Source organism: Polypterus senegalus, chromosome 1 (genome assembly GCF_016835505.1).
Source record: "Polypterus senegalus isolate Bchr_013 chromosome 1, ASM1683550v1, whole genome shotgun sequence".
In the NCBI taxonomy this organism is placed as follows: Eukaryota; Metazoa; Chordata; class Cladistia; order Polypteriformes; family Polypteridae; genus Polypterus; species Polypterus senegalus.
Window position 1 is genome coordinate 90,311,258 of NC_053154.1, and position 18,608 is coordinate 90,329,865.

At 36.4% G+C, this 18,608-nt stretch overlaps 1 protein-coding gene across 5 annotated transcripts in view; it reads left to right on the forward strand.

Moving 5' to 3' along the window:
• LOC120529368 (AP-2 complex subunit alpha-2) overlaps positions 1 to 18,608 on the forward strand; it is a 162,549-nt gene that overhangs the window by 118,295 nt on the left and 25,646 nt on the right. For 3 of the 5 annotated variants that reach the window (XM_039753145.1, XM_039753146.1, XM_039753149.1), the window contains exons 12-16: positions 8,086 to 8,183; positions 8,879 to 9,110; positions 9,916 to 10,086; positions 10,624 to 10,779; positions 17,741 to 17,904. In XM_039753145.1, the coding sequence (XP_039609079.1) occupies positions 8,086 to 8,183; positions 8,879 to 9,110; positions 9,916 to 10,086; positions 10,624 to 10,779; positions 17,741 to 17,904 (821 nt within the window). The remainder of the gene's footprint in view (positions 1 to 8,085; positions 8,184 to 8,878; positions 9,111 to 9,915; positions 10,087 to 10,623; positions 10,780 to 17,740; positions 17,905 to 18,608) is intronic. The other 2 variants (XM_039753158.1, XM_039753167.1) reach the window with 1 other exon arrangement.

Here is an 18,608-nt window from a genome sequence, read left to right on the forward strand (position 1 = left end):
GCAAAATCCATCAAGGAAGAAAAATGAAAAACATTATTTCTACAAAATCTTTATTTATCCATTCCTAAATAATTAAATGGGCAGGCTATTTCGTATCAGTGCAATGCGCTGCTTGTTAAAACGGATGACTCCCGCACTTACGTGCAAGTCTGCGTGGATATTATGAACTATCGTATCTGTTCAAGTTCTATTTAATTTTTAAATAGAAGGAATTTTTATTTACTCGACAGAAATATCTTTGGTAGGAATGTAAGTTAAATGTAGGCATCATTGCATAAATTTTTCTTAACCATACAAATGTAAAGAGTAAATTGCCTTACATTCCAACCAAGATATTTGTGTTGACTAAATCAGGGGTGTCAAACTCAATTACACAGGGCCAAAATCTAAAACACACTTTAGGTCGCAGGCGAACAGGATAAACATTTATAGAACACATTAAAACTAAACTTTTAAAACTTTAAAACTTTTAAAACTTAACTTGTTTGAACTTAATATGAATAAAAACACAGGAATATTATTCCAGAATAAATCAACTCAAACCTTAAATAACTTATAATATTTTGCTCTCCATAAATTATATCCTGTCTAAATTGTACAAGTTAGAAATAAAGTAAACGTTAAAAGAACAAACATTCAAATTACTTTACTCTTATGTAATTTTATATAAAAATAAACTTAAATTTTAAATATCCCAAAAGATTTTGCTCTCCATAAAAATATATCATGTCAAAATGATACAAATTCAAATATGAACATGCTGCATAACAAAACCTGGAAATATAAATAAAATGTGAGCTGGACGCCTGGCATCTTTTTTTGGCAACAAGTTAATTTATGTTTGGTGTAAAGTTCTGTGTTGTGGAGATTCTCAGGATGGACTGCAGGTGCTCATCAGTGAGGCGACTCCTTTTTGCTGTTTTGTTAGTCTTCACTGAGAAGAGCTTCTCACACAGATATGTGCTACCAAACATGCACAAGGTTCGAGCCACATGTAGACGGAGCTGGAGCATTTCTGCGGGAATGGAGTGAATAAACTGTGTGGTCCCTGCAGTATCGTACTTTGCCTTCAGTGTGCCATTACACTGCAGCTCAATCACGTCCATCTGAATCTGCACATGTGCAGTTTCCACATCGACGGCAAATGGGTTACGAAACAACTCAAAATTCTTTTTTTGTTCTTCAAAGTCACCAAAGTGCCGTGCGAACTCAGTGCGCAGTGCGCTCAGTTTATTAGCAAAGTGCGTATTTGGGAACACCGTTGTGCCAACTTGGTTCAACATTACTTGGCAACAGGGAAAGTGGGGCAATTTGCACTGGTGCATTTGTGTCTCCCATAAAAGCAGCTTCACTTGAAATCGCTTTGTGATTTTGCACGGGTAAAAACGTCTGCTGAAGTGTCAGATTCTTCTTTAACTCTTCTGCTTTCTGTATCTTATGCATTGCATTCAGGTCTTTCAGGTTATCCTGATGTTTTGTCTCATAGTGCCGTCTTAGATTAAATTCTGTAATTACAGCCACATTAGCTCCACAAATGAGACACACGGGTTTACCGGCAATGTGAGTAAACATATACTCAGCCTCCCATTGGTTTTTAAAGGCTCTATTTTCAGAATCACCTTTTCTCTTCGGCATCGTGTGGGCTAGTTTCGCAATAACTTGCAGCATCATAAGCTAGACTTGATTAACGCGGTAAGTGTTCGGCAAGGCAGCTTAAGCGCTGCATTATGGGATCTGTAGTTTATTGTGTTACCGGCACTTCATATCCCCGGCCATTAATAACAATAATATATAAAATGATCTCACAGGCCGGATATAATTACACGCCGGGCCGGATGTGGCCCGAGGGCCTTGAGTTTGACACATATGGACTAAATAGAACTTGAAAAGATATATTTTTTTGAATGTGATCGCGTAATTCAGATCGAGTTGACGCGCACTACATCGAGCCCGTGTGCTATTGTGGTTTTGCCTGCGTACCTCAATAAGTCACCCTCCCCTCACTCTTACTTTTTTACCGTTCATCTAATGAATACACTGAGTATGGCTTTACCAAAACAATTATTGATGGTGAATCGATCATTCATAAAGCTTCAATTGGTGATCTGTTTTTCTGTGTTAACCTCATATTTTTTCATACTTCTTCTCAAACCAAGGGTATGCGAGGGTCAAATGAATCGGGAAGCGCTGATCATTGTAATCAGTGTACCATGAAATAATGCATTGACAGAAGTTCCCCTTTGCTTGTATTGCAAAGTGTGATTAAATGCGTGATTTTTTAACACGTTATGGAGCATATGTATCGAAGCTTCTCAGCTGTGCTTATGCTAAGAAAAGGAAACATTTTAAAAATAACGTAACACGATTGTCAATGTAACCTTTTGTAAGTAGTGCCTGGAGGATTCAGTGTGGAGAAACTGTAGAGACAGTGTGTGTATTAACTTGTGCATTTTTCTGTGAGTATTTGGTGGCAGCTTCACAAAGTCGCTCCGTAACACTGCGCGTAGCTGCGGAGCTCAGCTCAGAGCGAAATGAGGTGAATGGGAGGGGAGATGATGATGTGACTCCCCCATCCGCCTTAACTGTCAATCCCCACAAACACAGTCTCGAATTTGCATAAGCACAGCCCTTCACGTGCAATTTTAACTTAGTTACAAGTGATGAAAACTCGTTTATATCCTGCGTCCTCTGATTAAACTTGTATCCCACATTACCCGTGGGCATGACAAACGCCAGCGGCAGCCTGTCTATGAACTTAATTTAAACTTTAGGTTTACACCTTGCTTTGTTTCCAAAGTAGCAGCACTCATGAATATGGTTGTACTAGCAAAATACCCGCGCTTCGCAGCGGAGAAGTAGTGTGTTAAAGAAGCAATGAAAAGAAAAGGAAACATTTTGAAAATAACGTAACATGATTGTCAATGTAATTGTTTTGTCACTGTTGTGAGTGATGAGTGTTGTTGTCATATATATATATTTACACACACACACATAAACATATATATATACATATCTATACATATACACATATATACATACATATATATATCTACATATATACACATACATATACATACACACATACATACATACACACAACATACATACACACAAATACATATATATATATATACATACACACACACATACACTCCCCTAAAGGATTATTAGGAACACCATACTAATATGGTGTTTGACCCCCTTTCGCCTTCAGAACTGCCTTAATTCTACGTGGCATTGATTCAACAAGGTGCTGAAAGCATTCTTTAGAAATGTTGGCCCATATTGATAGGATAGCATCTTGCAGTTGATGGAGATTTGTGGGATGCACATCCAGGGCACGAAGCTCCCATTCCACCACATCCCAAAGATGCTCTATTGGGTTGAGATCTGGTGACTGTGGGGGCCATTTTAGTACAGTGAACTGATTGTCATGTTCAAGAAACCAATTTGAAATGATTCGAGCTTTGTGACATGGTGCATTGTCCTGCTGGAAGTAGCCATCAGAGGATGGGTACATGGTGGTAATGAAGGGATGGACATGGTCAGAAACAATGCTCAGGTAGCCCGTGGCATTTAAACGATGCCCAATTGGCACTAAGGGGCCTAAAGTGTGCCAAGAAAACATCCCCACACCATTACACCACCACCACCAGCCTGCACAGTGGTAACAAGGCATGATGGATCCATGTTCTCATTCTGTTTACGCCAAATTCTGACTCTACCATTTGAATGTCTCAACAGAAATCGAGACTCATCAGACCAGGCAACATTTTTCCAGTCTTCAACTGTCCAATTTTGGTGAGCTCGTGCAAATTGTCGCCTCTTTTTCCTATTCGTAGTGGAGATGAGTGGTACCCGGTGGGGTCTTCTGCTGTTGTAGCCCATCCGCCTCAAGGTTGTGCGTGTTGTGGCTTCAGAAATGCTTTGCTGCATACCTCGGTTGTAACGAGTGGTTATTTCAGTCAAAGTTGCTCTTCTATCAGCTTGAATCAGTCGGCCCATTCTCCTCTGACCTCTAGCATCAACAAGGCATTTTCGCCTACAGGACTGCTGCATACTAGATGTTTTTCCCTTTTCACACCATTCTTTGTAAACCCTAGAAATGGTTGTGCGTGAAAATCCCAGTAACTGAGCAGATTGTGAAATACTCAGACCGGCCCGTCTGGCACCAACAACCATGCCACGCTCAAAATTGTTTAAATCACCTTTCTTTCCCATTCTGACATTCAGTTTGGAGTTCAGGAGATTGTCTTGACCAGGACCACACCTCTAAATACATTGAAGCAACTGCCATGTGATTGGTTGATTAGATAATTGCATTAATGAGAAGTTGAACAGGTGTTCCTAATAATCCTTTAGGTGAGTGTATATAAACATATATATACATATACATACATATCTGCATATATACACACACAGCTATTTCGTATCAGTGCAATACGCTGCTTGTTAAAACGGATAACTCCCGCTCTTACGTGCAAGTCTGCGTGGATATTATGAACTATCGTATTTGTTCAAGTTCTATTTAAATTTTAAATAGAAGGAATTTTTATTTAGTCGACAGAAATATCTTTGGTAGGAATGGTAAAAACAGACAGGAATATTATTCGTGAATAAATCAACTCAAACCTTAAATAACTTAAAAGAACAAACATTCAAATTTCTTTACTCTTATGTAATTTTATATAAAAATAAACTTAGATTTTAAATATCCCAAAAGATTTTGCTCTCCATAAAAATATATCCTGTCAAAATTATACAAATTCAAATATGAACATGCTGCATAACAAAACCTGGAAATATAAATAAAATGTGTTCCTTTCAGCAATAACAAATCAAATCATTCAGTTGTCTTTGCTCATATGTCATTTTAGAGCTGGACGCCTGGCATCTTTTTTTGGCAACAAGTTCGTTTATGTTTGGTGTGAGGTTCTGTGTTGTGGAGATTCTCAGGATGGATTGCAGGTGCTCATCAGTGAGGCGACTCCTGTGTGCTGTTTTGTTAGTCTTTATCACTGAGAAGAGCTTCTCACACAGATATGTGCTACCAAACATGCACAAGGTTCGAGCCGCATGTAGACGGACTTTTTTTGTTCTTCAAAGTCACCAAAGCGCCATGCAAACTCAGTGCGCTCAGTTTATCAGCAAAGTGCGATTTGGGAACACCGTAGTGACGACTTGGTTTAACATTACTTGGCAACAGGGAAAGAGGGGAAAGTTGCACTGGTGCATTTGTGTCTCCCATAAAAGCAGCTTCACTTGAAATCACTTTGTGATTGTGCACGGGTAAAACGTCCGCTGAAGTGTCAGATTCTTATTTAATTATTCTGCTTTCTGTATCTTCTGCATTGCATTCAGGTTACCCTGATGTTTTGTCTCATAGTGCCGTCTTAGATTAAATTCTGTAATTACAGCCACATTAGCTCCACAAATGAGACACACGGGTTCAGTAAACATATACTCAGCCTCCCATCGGTTTTAAAGGCTCTATTTTCAGAATCAACTTTTCTCTTCAGCATCGTGTGAGCTAGCTTCGCAATAACTTGCAGCATCATAAGCTAGACTTGATTAACGCGTAAGTGTTGGCAAGGCAGCTGAAGCGCTGCATTATGGGATCTGTAGTTTATTGTGTTACCAGCGCTTCATATACCCAGGCCATTAATAACAATAATACAGTATATAAAATGATCTCGGGCGGATATAATTACACGCCGGGCGGATGTGGCCCGGCCCTTGAGTTTGACACATATGGACTAAATAGAACTTGAAAAGATATATTTTTTCAAATGTGATCGCAATTCAGATAGAGTTGACGCAAGACTACAGCCTGCATGCCTCAATAAGTCATCCTCCCTCGCTCTTACTTTTTACCGCTCATCTAATGAATACACTGAGTATGGCTTTACCAAAACAATCATTGATGGCGAATAAAGTATCCATTATTCGAGTATGTAGATCGGGATATATATATACCCGCATATCGCAGCGGAGAAGTAGTGTGTTAAAAAAGCTAGAAAAAGAAAAGGGAACATTTTAAAAATAACGTAACATGACTGTCAATATACAGTATTTGTTTTGTGAGTGTTACTGAGTGTTGCTGTCATCAAGGATTTGATTATCATTATTTCTTTCAATCAGGTTTGTATTTGTAGGATGTGTTGTGTTCAAGTTACATTCCGAGTTTGTCAATCGCTGTAAAGATGACAGGTTTCATTCATCGATTCGCTTCTTACTGCATCAATAAACAGCTCGTCTTCTTCTTTATCTGAGACCTGACACACTGCATGCACGGGTTTTTTACACTGTCTTCCTTTAGCGGACATTGACTTTTTCCACCGTGTGCTTTGTTTCCACAGTAGCAGCATTTATGAATATGCTTGTATGTATCAGACGCTTCATATTTTTTGCTGCCTTTTCAATTGTGTAATTCGGTTTTGTTCAGCTCTTTGGAACTGTTGCTTTTATCTGTGCACTGCTTCAGTTCACGTGAGCCGCTCGGTGTACATGCATCGAAGTTACCCAGTTGTGCTGGTGCCATCTTGTGCTATGTCCATGGCTGTATTTAATGTTACCTTAGACCTGGCACTTAAAACTTTCTCTCGCAGTTTCGCTGAGTTTGTGTCAAACACCACCCTGACCATCTCATCTTCCTCTGCATAAGCACAGTCCTTAACCCGTGAATATTTAGTGGAGTTTGCTATTGGATTGCCGCTGACGGACGGCCTTATATGGGCAGGCACTAAATTACAAACGCCAGCGGCAGCCTGTCTATGAACTTAATTTAAAGTGTAGGTTTACATCGTGCTTTGTTTCAAGTAGCAGAACTCATCAATATGGTTGTATATGTCACTCGCTCGCTTCTTATTGTTTCGCTGCCTTCTCAATTATATAATGCATGTTTTCTTCAGCGCTTTTGAGGTCTTCCTGGTTTTCTATGTACTGCGTGATTACGTGGAGGCGTGATGATGTCACACTAAACTCCCCCCACGGCGTTCAAGCTCATCTCCATTACAGTAAATGGAGAAAAACAGCTTCCAGTTATGACCATTACGCGTAGAATTTCGAAATGAAACCTGCCCAACTTTTGTAAGGAAGCTGTAAGGAATGAACCTGCCAAATTTCAGCCTTCCACCCACACGGGAAGTTGGAGGATTAGTGATGAGTGAGTGAGTGAGTGAGTGAGTGAGTGAGTGAGGGCTTTGCCTTTTATTAGTATAGATATAAGAACAAGCAAGTACAATCCTGGATTTCTGTAATCCATGGTATTTTTTTATATATTGGCAAATTCAACTTCTAATTTTCTACTTTCAATTCTGTATAGACTAACTGGTATACTGAGTAGAACTGAGAGACTGGATTTGGTCACTCTTAAGTACTGGTTGAAAATCCTCCTACTGGAAGTTTATAGTAAATGTAATTATATTTTTATTAAACCAAACTCTTCCTGCATTGTGGATCACCACTCATGATACAGTTTTATCAATCTTTGACTTCAACATTTGCCTGAATGTCGGAATCAATGTTTTTTTATTTAAAAAAACTTCTCTTATATACACTATATTCACATCTGGCCTTTAACTCATAGCTTATACTCGGCTGAATCAAATACTAATATATTGCACAACCTACTCACACACCCCATGCTCAGACTCGCATGGCACCAATTAAGTATCTTCAATTAACATAATGTGCACATCTTTGGGATGTGAGAGGAAAATGAGGTGTACCCAGAAACACCCTCAAAAACAAAGGACGGCTATGGAAACTTTATTCAGATAATACCTTCTATGGTATTTAAACTTAGAACACTGAATCAACAAAGCACTATAAACATTTACCTAATGTGTTTTATTAAATAATTGTGCTTCATATTCTTGTTTCAGAGTTGTTGCATTGTTTATTATTACTTACGTTTGTGTAGTGGAGCTATAATGAAATTAATCTGTTGCAATGTTAATTTTGTCTTAGATATCTAGAGCAAAGAGAGTTTCCATTGCAAACATTGTTTGTCCCATAAAATAAAATGAAGGTATATATTTTTGGGTTTTTGTAAATATTAGTGTTTTTTTCCCTCACATCTAGGCCCTGCAAGCACCAGCTTGCCATGAAAATTTAGTGAAAGTTGGAGGATACATATTGGGAGAGTTTGGAAACCTGATTGCGGGAGATCGGAGATCCAGGTCTGACACCTTTTAGTTGTCTGAATTATAAATAGTATTAAAGTATTATTGGAGTCCATGAAATAAGTTTGTTACCCAAGTTACAGCATGGTTTAAATTTTTGGTCTTAATGGGTGTTATTTAACATGCTTCTTCGGCTTTGAATGCCGCACCAAATGTAGGATATTTGCATCAGCCCCAACATATCAGATCTTTTTTTATCTGTTTAGAATTAAATTGCATCAAGTGAATTTCCTAGCTCTCAGACAGATGATTGGATGTTTGGATCAGCAAAATATTTCTGTGATTCCAGACCTCTGCTGTACAGGTGCTGGTCATAAAATTAGAATATCATGACAAAGTTGATTTATTTCAGTGATTCCATTCAAAAAGTAAAACTTGTATATTAGATTCATTCATTACACACAGACGGATGTATTTCAATTGTTTATTTCTTTTAATTTTGATGATTATAACTGACAACTAATGAAAGTTCCAAATTTAGTGTCTCAGAAAATTTGAATAATTAAAGAAAAAAGATCATGTGTAATAAGCACTGAGAGAAATACTGATGGTCTTTTAAACAATGAATTAAGCAAAAATGTAAATTATTTAGAATTGGCAAGGCATCAGTATGACTTTTTATTCACCTTGTGCATTATACATGATGTCTTTGTTTAATTTTACCTGTTTTTTTCTTCAATTTTTCTCTCTAGCCCCTTGATTCAGTTCAATTTGCTACACTCTAAATTTCACCTCTGCAGTGTGCCCACACGGGCCTTGCTACTTTCCACTTATATCAAATTTGTAAATCTATTCCCGGAGATCAAAACCACCATCCAAGATGTTTTACGAAGTGACAGTCAACTAAGAAATGCAGATGTGGAGCTTCAGCAGCGAGCAGTGGAATATCTGCGACTAAGTTGCATTGCTAGTACAGACATTCTGGTATGTGTTTGTTATGGATGTGAATATGTTTTTTACTGGCAACTATATAGGTTATATGTTGGCAAAGTAGACATTGTGCTAATTGTATACATCACTGCATTATTCGTTTTTAGTTATGAATTGACTTGACATCATGGTCATTAATTACATTAACTTACTGAGCCTAATAAACAGAAAAGAATCCTCAAAGTCACTTTCCATCCTGTTTGTATGATAGTTTGTTTCTGAACTGTAAGATGAGTATTACCACACTCTTGGCATAAAAAAAGGATTTAATCAGAATTACAATGTTTGTTTGAGCTAAATTAACCTAAATGAATATAGTAAGTTATATTCAATTAAAGCACTATATTACATGTACCAAAAACACTAGACCACAAATACAACATTGAGTATGGTAATGTCTTACAGTTATGTTACAGTACATATTTTGTAATGTGCTCATTATTTTCTTATCTTGTTCTTTGATTCCAGTAGTAATAGGATTAGTGGTCACCCAGCCAGACCCACTACTGGTACTTTACAGTAACTTATAGGCAGGCAAAATGATGACAGTCTCGTGAGAAATCTATAAAGTTCTGACAATTGGTCTATCTCTTAACAAATGAAAGCTACACAATAATTTGAGTTCATTTTTCTCCACACAGATTCTCTTCAATATAATACTAGAACTTGCAAAAACAACTGAACAAACTTAATGTAAAAAAATTGTGATAATTTGTTACATATGGCACATAGTTTTTCATGTCGATATACATATCTTGATCTCAAATGATGAGCCATATACTGTGATTTTATTTTTTAGGCCACGGTCCTGGAGGAGATGCCACCCTTCCCAGAAAGAGAGTCCTCTATTTTAGCTAAGCTAAAGAAAAAGAAGGGTCCTGGAATGGTTTCTGAGATAGAAGAAATAAAGAAAGAGAGAAATGTAGAAATGAATGGAAGTACAGAACCTGCAACAAACGCTAGCACTGTGGTACATAAAGTATCTTTGTTTTTTCCATCTGTCAATATAATTCTTACCTCCATTATAAAAATGCCTTGTTTTAAATGTGATTTAAGTAAGAATTTGACATTTGAACTTGAACTTGGTTGGTGGGCATGTGCTGTTTAGTGACGGGGTGATTTTTGGTTTACTTAATTCTCTTGCTCATTACCTCCAGTTAATCTGAATTACCATATTTCATATAAAAAGCATTTATTTTTAAAGTAAATTATTATAGTAGTAAAATAGCTGATAGAGTACATATTTTTCTTGCAGTATTTGAATGTAATGACCAAGATTGTAATTTAAGTTTAAATGTGTTTCTAAAAATGATTTTTTTTAATATGTCCTTTTTCTTTAAGAAAGCAGATTTTTAGTTTAGTGTATTCTCTTTATACATCTAGATTTTTTTCAATAATAATGTAGTGTATGTTATAACTTGTAACTTTTGTTTTCCTTATCCTAATGTCAGTTCCTTTTTTCTACATTTTTCTCTTTATGGCATTTTTCCCTTCCATTTACTTGTAGACTCCTCTCTCCTCTTTTTTCCTGGACCTCCTTGCTCAGCCTGCCATTGAACGTCCTCATCCCACCAAGTCTTTACCACAGGCTCCTATTTTATCTGCTTCCTTCTCATTTCCAGGGACCTGCCCTCTTCTCCCTGAAAGAAGCCTTTCCCTTGAGGTTATGACTTGTTTTCGCAGGACTTTTAGGCACTCTGTTGCTGGCTAAGAGTGACTTTTCTAAGCAGTGCTAAATCTACAGTGCTGCTCACTTGGCAATGAACAGTTTTGCTTGGTTTCTGCATGTGGTGCACTTTATTCTTTCTTTTCTTTTTTCTGCTACCTCATTTTTCAATATAATAATGCATTTTTGTTCTTGGTCCTAACAGCAAGGTACTTAATGGAAAACATTGTTGTGTATGCACTGATTTATGTGAAAATAAGCATGATTTTGGAATGCTTGTTTATGGAAGTCATAGTGTGTGTATGTAATATTACTGTAAATACAATATATAATTGTGGTGTATAAGTGTCATCTAACTAATCTGAACAGCCTGAACCAAACTGCCTGGATGAAATGGCCAAAGTCTTCCCAAAAAGTGTGTAAAGCTGGATTCTACTTAACCCAAATAACCTAAAGCTGTTATTAGTGCCAAAAACAGTTCTATAAAGTGGTACATTTTATGGATTGAATACTTAAGAAAACAGCATATTTTCTAAAAATAAAAAAATGTCACTATAAAAAGATGAATGTTCACTTGCAGTGAACTTAAAATCTGTATTCAAAGACAATAATTATAGTGCAGGATTTGTTTATTAGTAAAATTGAAGAAATGGTTAATGACCAAGACGTCGTGAGTATAATTTGTGTGTTTAAATAAATCGATTTCTGTACATATAGCCAAGAAATTACTAGAGTTTCTAATTGACCATTACTGCCTAAAATGACTGATATATATTTTTTAAATGTATTATTCATATATGACTGCAAAGCTCCAGTTTCGAAAACTTTGTAATTGCATTAGCACCACTGAAACTGTTACTTTGTTCACTTGGTTTGCAAGGTAAAGGTAAGGTGTTTATTTTCTTTTGAGTGAAGAGGGCAAACTGGATCTAACCAGGGTAGAAAATGTTTGGAAAGGCCCAAATGGACAACTGCATAAAAGAATAATTACAACACAGTCTGTAGTTTGAGAAAGAAATTCCTTACAGGACCTCATTTCACATCTTGTATTTAATTATTCTCTTATTCAGCTTGTGCATCCGGCCCTTCTTCTGCTTCTTCTAAACATTAGTCATTTCAAGCAGTAATAGCCAATAAAAACACAATTAAGGTCTTGGCTGTACTTTTAAATCTATTTAACGGTATTATGATAAAAAATATCTCTATTTCTATCAAAAACATGAAAATGTCTAGGTTTGTCCAAACATTTGACTGGCACTGTGCTTTATGTGTATATATACAATGCCCATAGAAAATCAGCATACCCTGCGAAATCCTTAACTACTTTCATATTAAACCCTGGCAATTAAAATAAATTCACTTCAACTATTCAACTATTTCCAGTTTCACACAAACTTTAGAAAGTTTTCCTTTTCAAAGAGAACTGTAGACACATGGAATAAGTTACCAGATAACATGGTGAACAGTATTACCTTGGGGACTTTATATGTACATTTTCATAACTGGCCGATGCCTTTATCCAAGGCGACATGCAAACTTTATGATACAAATGGTTACATTTCTTTTGGTTTTCCTAATGGAGCACATGCTGGTCAGGTGACTTGCTCATGGTCGCACACTGTCAGTAGCAGGATATGAACCCACTACTTTAAATATACTGTATATATGTATGTATAAGTAAATATTTATGTGAATGTGTTTATTTATTTATGGGTGTCCCAAAAATATATACAAACTTTGAATGATTATAAATACAATGCTTATTAACACCAGAATTGCCAAAGCCTACGAAATAACTTATAATCTCGGCCCACCTTAAATCCATTCACACCTCTCCGTCAGCATCCTTTGTCTTGTAAATGTGTCGGTCAACACACGCATACTATCCCATTCCCCCACTCATCGCCGCAGCTCAGTTCACAAAGAAGGTTCTCAGTGCTCAGTGTTTATCTTGGAGTGAATTGCCTGGAGTTGTAGAGGGTAAATAATACATCATCATTTGGAATACATACATTTCATGTGTGTTCTATGTGTACAACAATCTATGTAAACACATCGTTAAAACAAATGAGCAGTAAGAACTGCTGACTTGTAGTCAAGAGGTGGCTGGTTTAATCCTGGCTGTTTTACAAATTTACTGTTTTGAGTAGTGAGCTGCTCCTATTGTTAATATTATACAATAAAAACATACATTCGATTTTCGTCTGTAACAACTGGTGTAAATTTATAGTACTAGAAAAAAAAGTTAATGGAATTGGCAGTCTTAGAACAGAAGCTTCTCAATGTTGCATCCTCTTTTTCTTTTTCCATCATCTTGTAAGAAACGATGGCAAAGTTCCTCTGCAAGGTGAGCCAACAACACTCTTCTTTTCTCACTGTACCCTGTGCATACCTTGCACATTGCATGTGAGTTCATCGCCACCAGATTGAGCATGTTGTAACACATAGCAACCAGCCACCTGCGTGTTCCTGTTCGCATTGAATAAGCTCACGCCTTCTGGTCCATGATGTCAAAACAGCACCGGGGAAAAAATACAAATATATGTGACATTTTAAAGAAATCATGTTATGACCTGAATAGTACCAATCAGAAAACATCGCACTAATGCAGTATTATTTGAAATGATGGATTACTGCAAATAAACAGTTACTGTTCAAATAAACAGCACCAGTTGCAGTGTTGGCTTAATGAATATTGCATTTATAATAATTCAAAGTGTGTGTGTGTGTGTGTATATATATATATATATATATATATATATATATATATATATATATATATATATATATATATATACACTAGCAAAATACTCGCGCTTCGCAGCGGAGAAGTAGTGTGTTAAAGAAGTAATGAAAAAGAAAAGTAAACATTTTAATAATAACGTAACATGATTGAAAATGTAATTGTTTTGTCATTGTCATGAGTGTTGCTGGCATATTATATATATATATATATATATATATATATATATATATATATATATATATATATATTATACAGGGCTGTGGAGTCGGTAGATAAATGCTCCGACTCCTCAGTTTCTAACTCTTCCGACTCCCCTGTATGTATATACTATGCTACTGTATTTTCTACATCCATTGAAGGAAAGGAAGGTAACATACATGTCATTTCACCACAGAACTACTGGCTAGGAAGCCAACACTCTACTATAATGCCAGATTAAAGACAAACACAATTGATTGGCGGGTGTCCACATGGACGGGCAGATCCAGCTTGCCGAAAATCTCAACCACCGCCCCCATCCAAAGTAATGTGATGCCTCTGTCTGCTGCAGTGGCTGTCTCCTCTGTCAGCCAGCCGGAAGGTTAGTGCATTTTGTCACTCACCGGCCAGCTGATCAGCAGAACGAGCCTCTGCTGGAGACAGGTAGAGATCTGTGTTCTCGGCTCGCCCCTTCACTAGCGCATAGCGAAGGGGAGCCGCGAGCTGAGAACACACCAGATGATTTTCAGGCGTTTGACGCGTGATGACTCGTTGACGCCGAAAAATCGGCAGTGCATCTGTAAATGTATGGGGGGCTTTAGGCTAGGTTCACAGTTCCCTGTAACAGTGGAACACGACACAATGGAAAGCGGTGCCGCACCTTACCTGTGCATTACATCCCATATAGTGGTTACTTGACATGTTCGTTTTGTGGTAACATTATGCACTGCATGCATTGGGCTTTATTCTTACAGCAGAGAAGTAGTTCATTATGACTGTTTGTGAATTGGGACATTTCAACTTACATTTTTAATTCCCATTTTAATTTAGTAGGAGTCGGTTAACTTTTTCCGACTCCAGGTACCCAAAATTGTCTCCGACTCCACAGCCCTATATATATATATATATATATATATATATATATATATATATATATATATATATATATATATATATACACACACACACAGACACGTTCGATGTTTTCGAAGTTGAAGTCCTCCCTGAATGGTGTTCATCTTCAACGTGTTTTCTGCCTTCCAAAAATGATTTGTGCCAGCGTAAAACTTGAGCTCGGGATAAAGAATGTTCACCATAGGCCTGTTTTAACTTTTCAAACATCACATTTGCCGTTTAATGGCACAACGTTGCTCCAAATTCCACAGTTCCATTTTGCGTGACGCACAACCAAAAACACAACTTCGCTAATAGCAGTCACAAAAATCACATAGTTAACGGAATGAGTTGAAACTCGCACTGAGCTATGGGGGGCTACTGATACACGTGCTCTAGCAAGGACAACAGCGCAGCGTTGCCAGATTGTTTGCAGTGTTGCCAGTCTCATTACTTTTCTGCCACACATTATATATATATATATATATATATATATACACACACACATACATGTCTACATATATTGACACACACATATACATACATATATATATATCTATATCTATCTATATATATATATATATCTATAGTCAACAGAAATATGTTTAGTAGGAATGTAAGTTAAATTTAGTCATCATTGCATAAATTTTTCTTCACCATAGAAATTTAAAGACTAAATTCAACTTCCATTCCTACCAAAGATATTTCTGGTGACTAAATAGAACCTACTTATATCCAAATTCGAGCTATTGAGCTGTCGCCTGCCTGCCTGAATAAGTCACCCTCGCTTCGCTCTTACATTTTTACCGTTCATTTAATCATGGCTAGTCGCGGAAAAATTATAAAATGGAAGGGGGATTACACCGAGTATGGCTTTACCAAAACAATTATTGATGGCAAATAAAGTATCCATTATTCATAAAGCTTCAATCGGTGATCTGCTTTTCTGCGTTAACCTCATATTTTTTCATACTACTTCCCAAAACAAGGGGGTGGGAGGGTAAAATGAATCGGGAAGCGCTGATCAATGTAATCGGTGTAGCAGGAAATCATGCATTGAGAGAAGTTCCCCATTGCTTGGAATGCAAAGTGTGATTAAATGCATTATTTTTTAACGCGATATGGAGCACATGCATCGAAGCTTCTCAGCTGTGCTTGTGCTAAGAAAAGGAAACATTTTAAAAATAACTTAACACAATTGTCAATGTAACCTTTTGTAAGTAGTGCCTGGAGGATTCAGAGTGAATCGGGAAGCACTGATCAATGTAATCAGTGTACCAGGAAATCATGCATTGAGAAAAGTTCCCCTTTGCTTGGAATGCAAAGTGTGATTAAATGTGTTATTTTTTAACGTGTTATGGAGCACATGTATCAAAGCTTCTCAGCTGTGCTTGTGCTAAGAAAAGGAAACATTTTAAAAATAACGTAACACGATTGTCAATGTAACCGTTTGTAAGTAGTGCCTGGGGATTCAGAGTGTGGAGAAACTAGAGACAGCGTGTGTATTAACTTGATTTTTCTGTGAGTGTATGGTGGCAGCGTCACAAAGTCGCTTCCGTAACACTGCATGTTACACACACACATATACATACATACATATATACATATACATATATATATATCTATATATCTATATCTATATCTATATATATATATATATATATATATATATATATATATACACATATATATATTTATGTGTGTGTGTGTGTGTGTGTGTATATATATATATATATATATAATGAATATGATCTGTGGTATGGTTTGCATTTTTATGGGTAGAATTCTGTAAATGGAGAAAAAATTAATCACATATCTTATCAGAGACCTTGGGTCCTTCCATCTGACAGTATTGTAATGTTCTTGTATACATGTTATGAGTGTTTTAGATGTTTGTCCCACATATGCAGCTGGGCATGTGCTACATGGTATATGGTATACTGCGTTCCATGTCTCTGCTGCCAATTTCCTGCTTTTGGCATTAAAAAAAAACATTTTAATGCAGAACATTTTTCAGAAGAGCAGTCTTTTTTTTCAGAAACACAGTGCAAGATGCCACTTGAGTGCTATTGGTAGAGGTGATGTGACCAATGAATAATATATAGAGATAAGCTAAACACATTTTATTTTTTCTCCACTTAAACTACTATTTTTCTGTGTCAGCAGCCTAAACTGGGGGTAACTAAAATGAGCAACACTAACAGTGACATGGCTCTTTAAAGTAGTGATTTTAAAATTCTTAAAATAGCAAAGTGAATCACAAATATGGCAGTTAGGTTCCATGAAATAAATTCAGCTTTTGCTTGCAGTGATGGATGCCTAAATTTCTAGCTCAAAGTAGCTGTTCCTCATGTAATGTAATGCATTGTTTTAAAAAGGTACATGGTCAAGTTAGTCACATAAGTTTTCAAACTTTCAGTCAGGACCAATGTATAGCACATCTGCTCATTTTCATGAATCAACAAATTAATTTAATAAGAAATCTTTAAAACAAAATTAATAAGTACATAATATTGCATGCATTCTTTTATTTTGTCAACTGTTAAGAGACATGCAAATAGGAATTTCATTGAACCGAGTACACATGACAATAAACATGACTTGCTAAATAATAATGAGAAGGAATTGCTTAACTATTTGCAGTGCACCAGTTAGTACATTCAACCTGTTATTCCCTCTTGTTAGTACAGTTCAAGTACATTCACTCATACTCACAATAAACCCAGATTTTGTGAAGAGCTTTATTTTTAGTGCTTTTTCATATGTGTCTTTGAAGAAATATTGCAGGAGTCATAAACGTTTCAGTTTTCCAAATGCACCATAAGCAAAATATAAAAAATATTAATAAAGTATAAAATAGAGCGCACACAGTACAAACATGGATTTAGCCCTCAAAATTTGTAACTCGCATTAAAATCTGTTTGAGTATATACTTTTTGTATTTAACAAACCCCAAACAATAGTTTGTAGTCCTTAACAAGGCATGTATACATTTCTTTTGGTAATGTTATAGAAAGTATCCTTGTGTGGAGTGAAATAAACTGCCTTCTTAATTGTAACAGTTATCTTTATTATCATATACACTATGCAGATTCTGAATTTCCTGATCTTCTTTTTCAGTCCACGCCATCTCCCTCTACTGACCTCCTTGGTATAGAATCTACAGCAGTCTTGAATTCTGTGCCACTTAACTCAACAGGTGGTAGTCTTCTGGTAGATGTTTTTTCAGAGAATTCCGCACCAGTTGTAACACTTGCTGCAGCTGCAGAAGAGAATTTTTCCAGGTATGGCTAATTTGAAACAAATGTTTGTAGTGGTATGTTTCTTTGTACTTCTTTCTGCTCAGTCCATGTAGCTTCAATATAAGGCATGAAAACTAAGTTTTCAATATCTATAAATACAGAATGTTGTAACTGCACAGTGACTCTGAAATCTGCTGATTCTTAATGTCCCAGTAACGTCAATTTACTGTGCATATTATGGAATTTGTTGTCCACTAGACGATGTTAACACTCGCATCTACACTGAAAAGTACAATGTAATTAATTTGAAAGAAGCAAAAAAAAAAAAAAACTGGTAAGGTCCTTATTGTAATATAACCAAGTTTGGTTCACTGCATACTGGCACAGTGCTTAACACTTCTGCCTTGCAGCTTCTGGCTTTGAATATCTGTCTGTGGAGTTTGCATATTTTTCAGCTGAAATTCCATTTTAATCAAATTTCAAGACTTTCTACTACATTTTTTTGAAAGGAATGTGACATTTCTATAGGAAATGAAAATGTGTTTGAGTAGTTTAAATTAATAAAGTTTAAATACAATTTAAAACTCCGGGTGCCTTCAGTCAACACTGCCTTTTTACTTGTGATGCAATGCAAAATTGCTTGATTTTTTTTTTTTTTTAAGATAATTACCTTATATTTGTAAATCAGTAAACATAAATTGTCTACAGTGAACCCTCGTTTATGACGGTTAATCCGTTCCAGACTC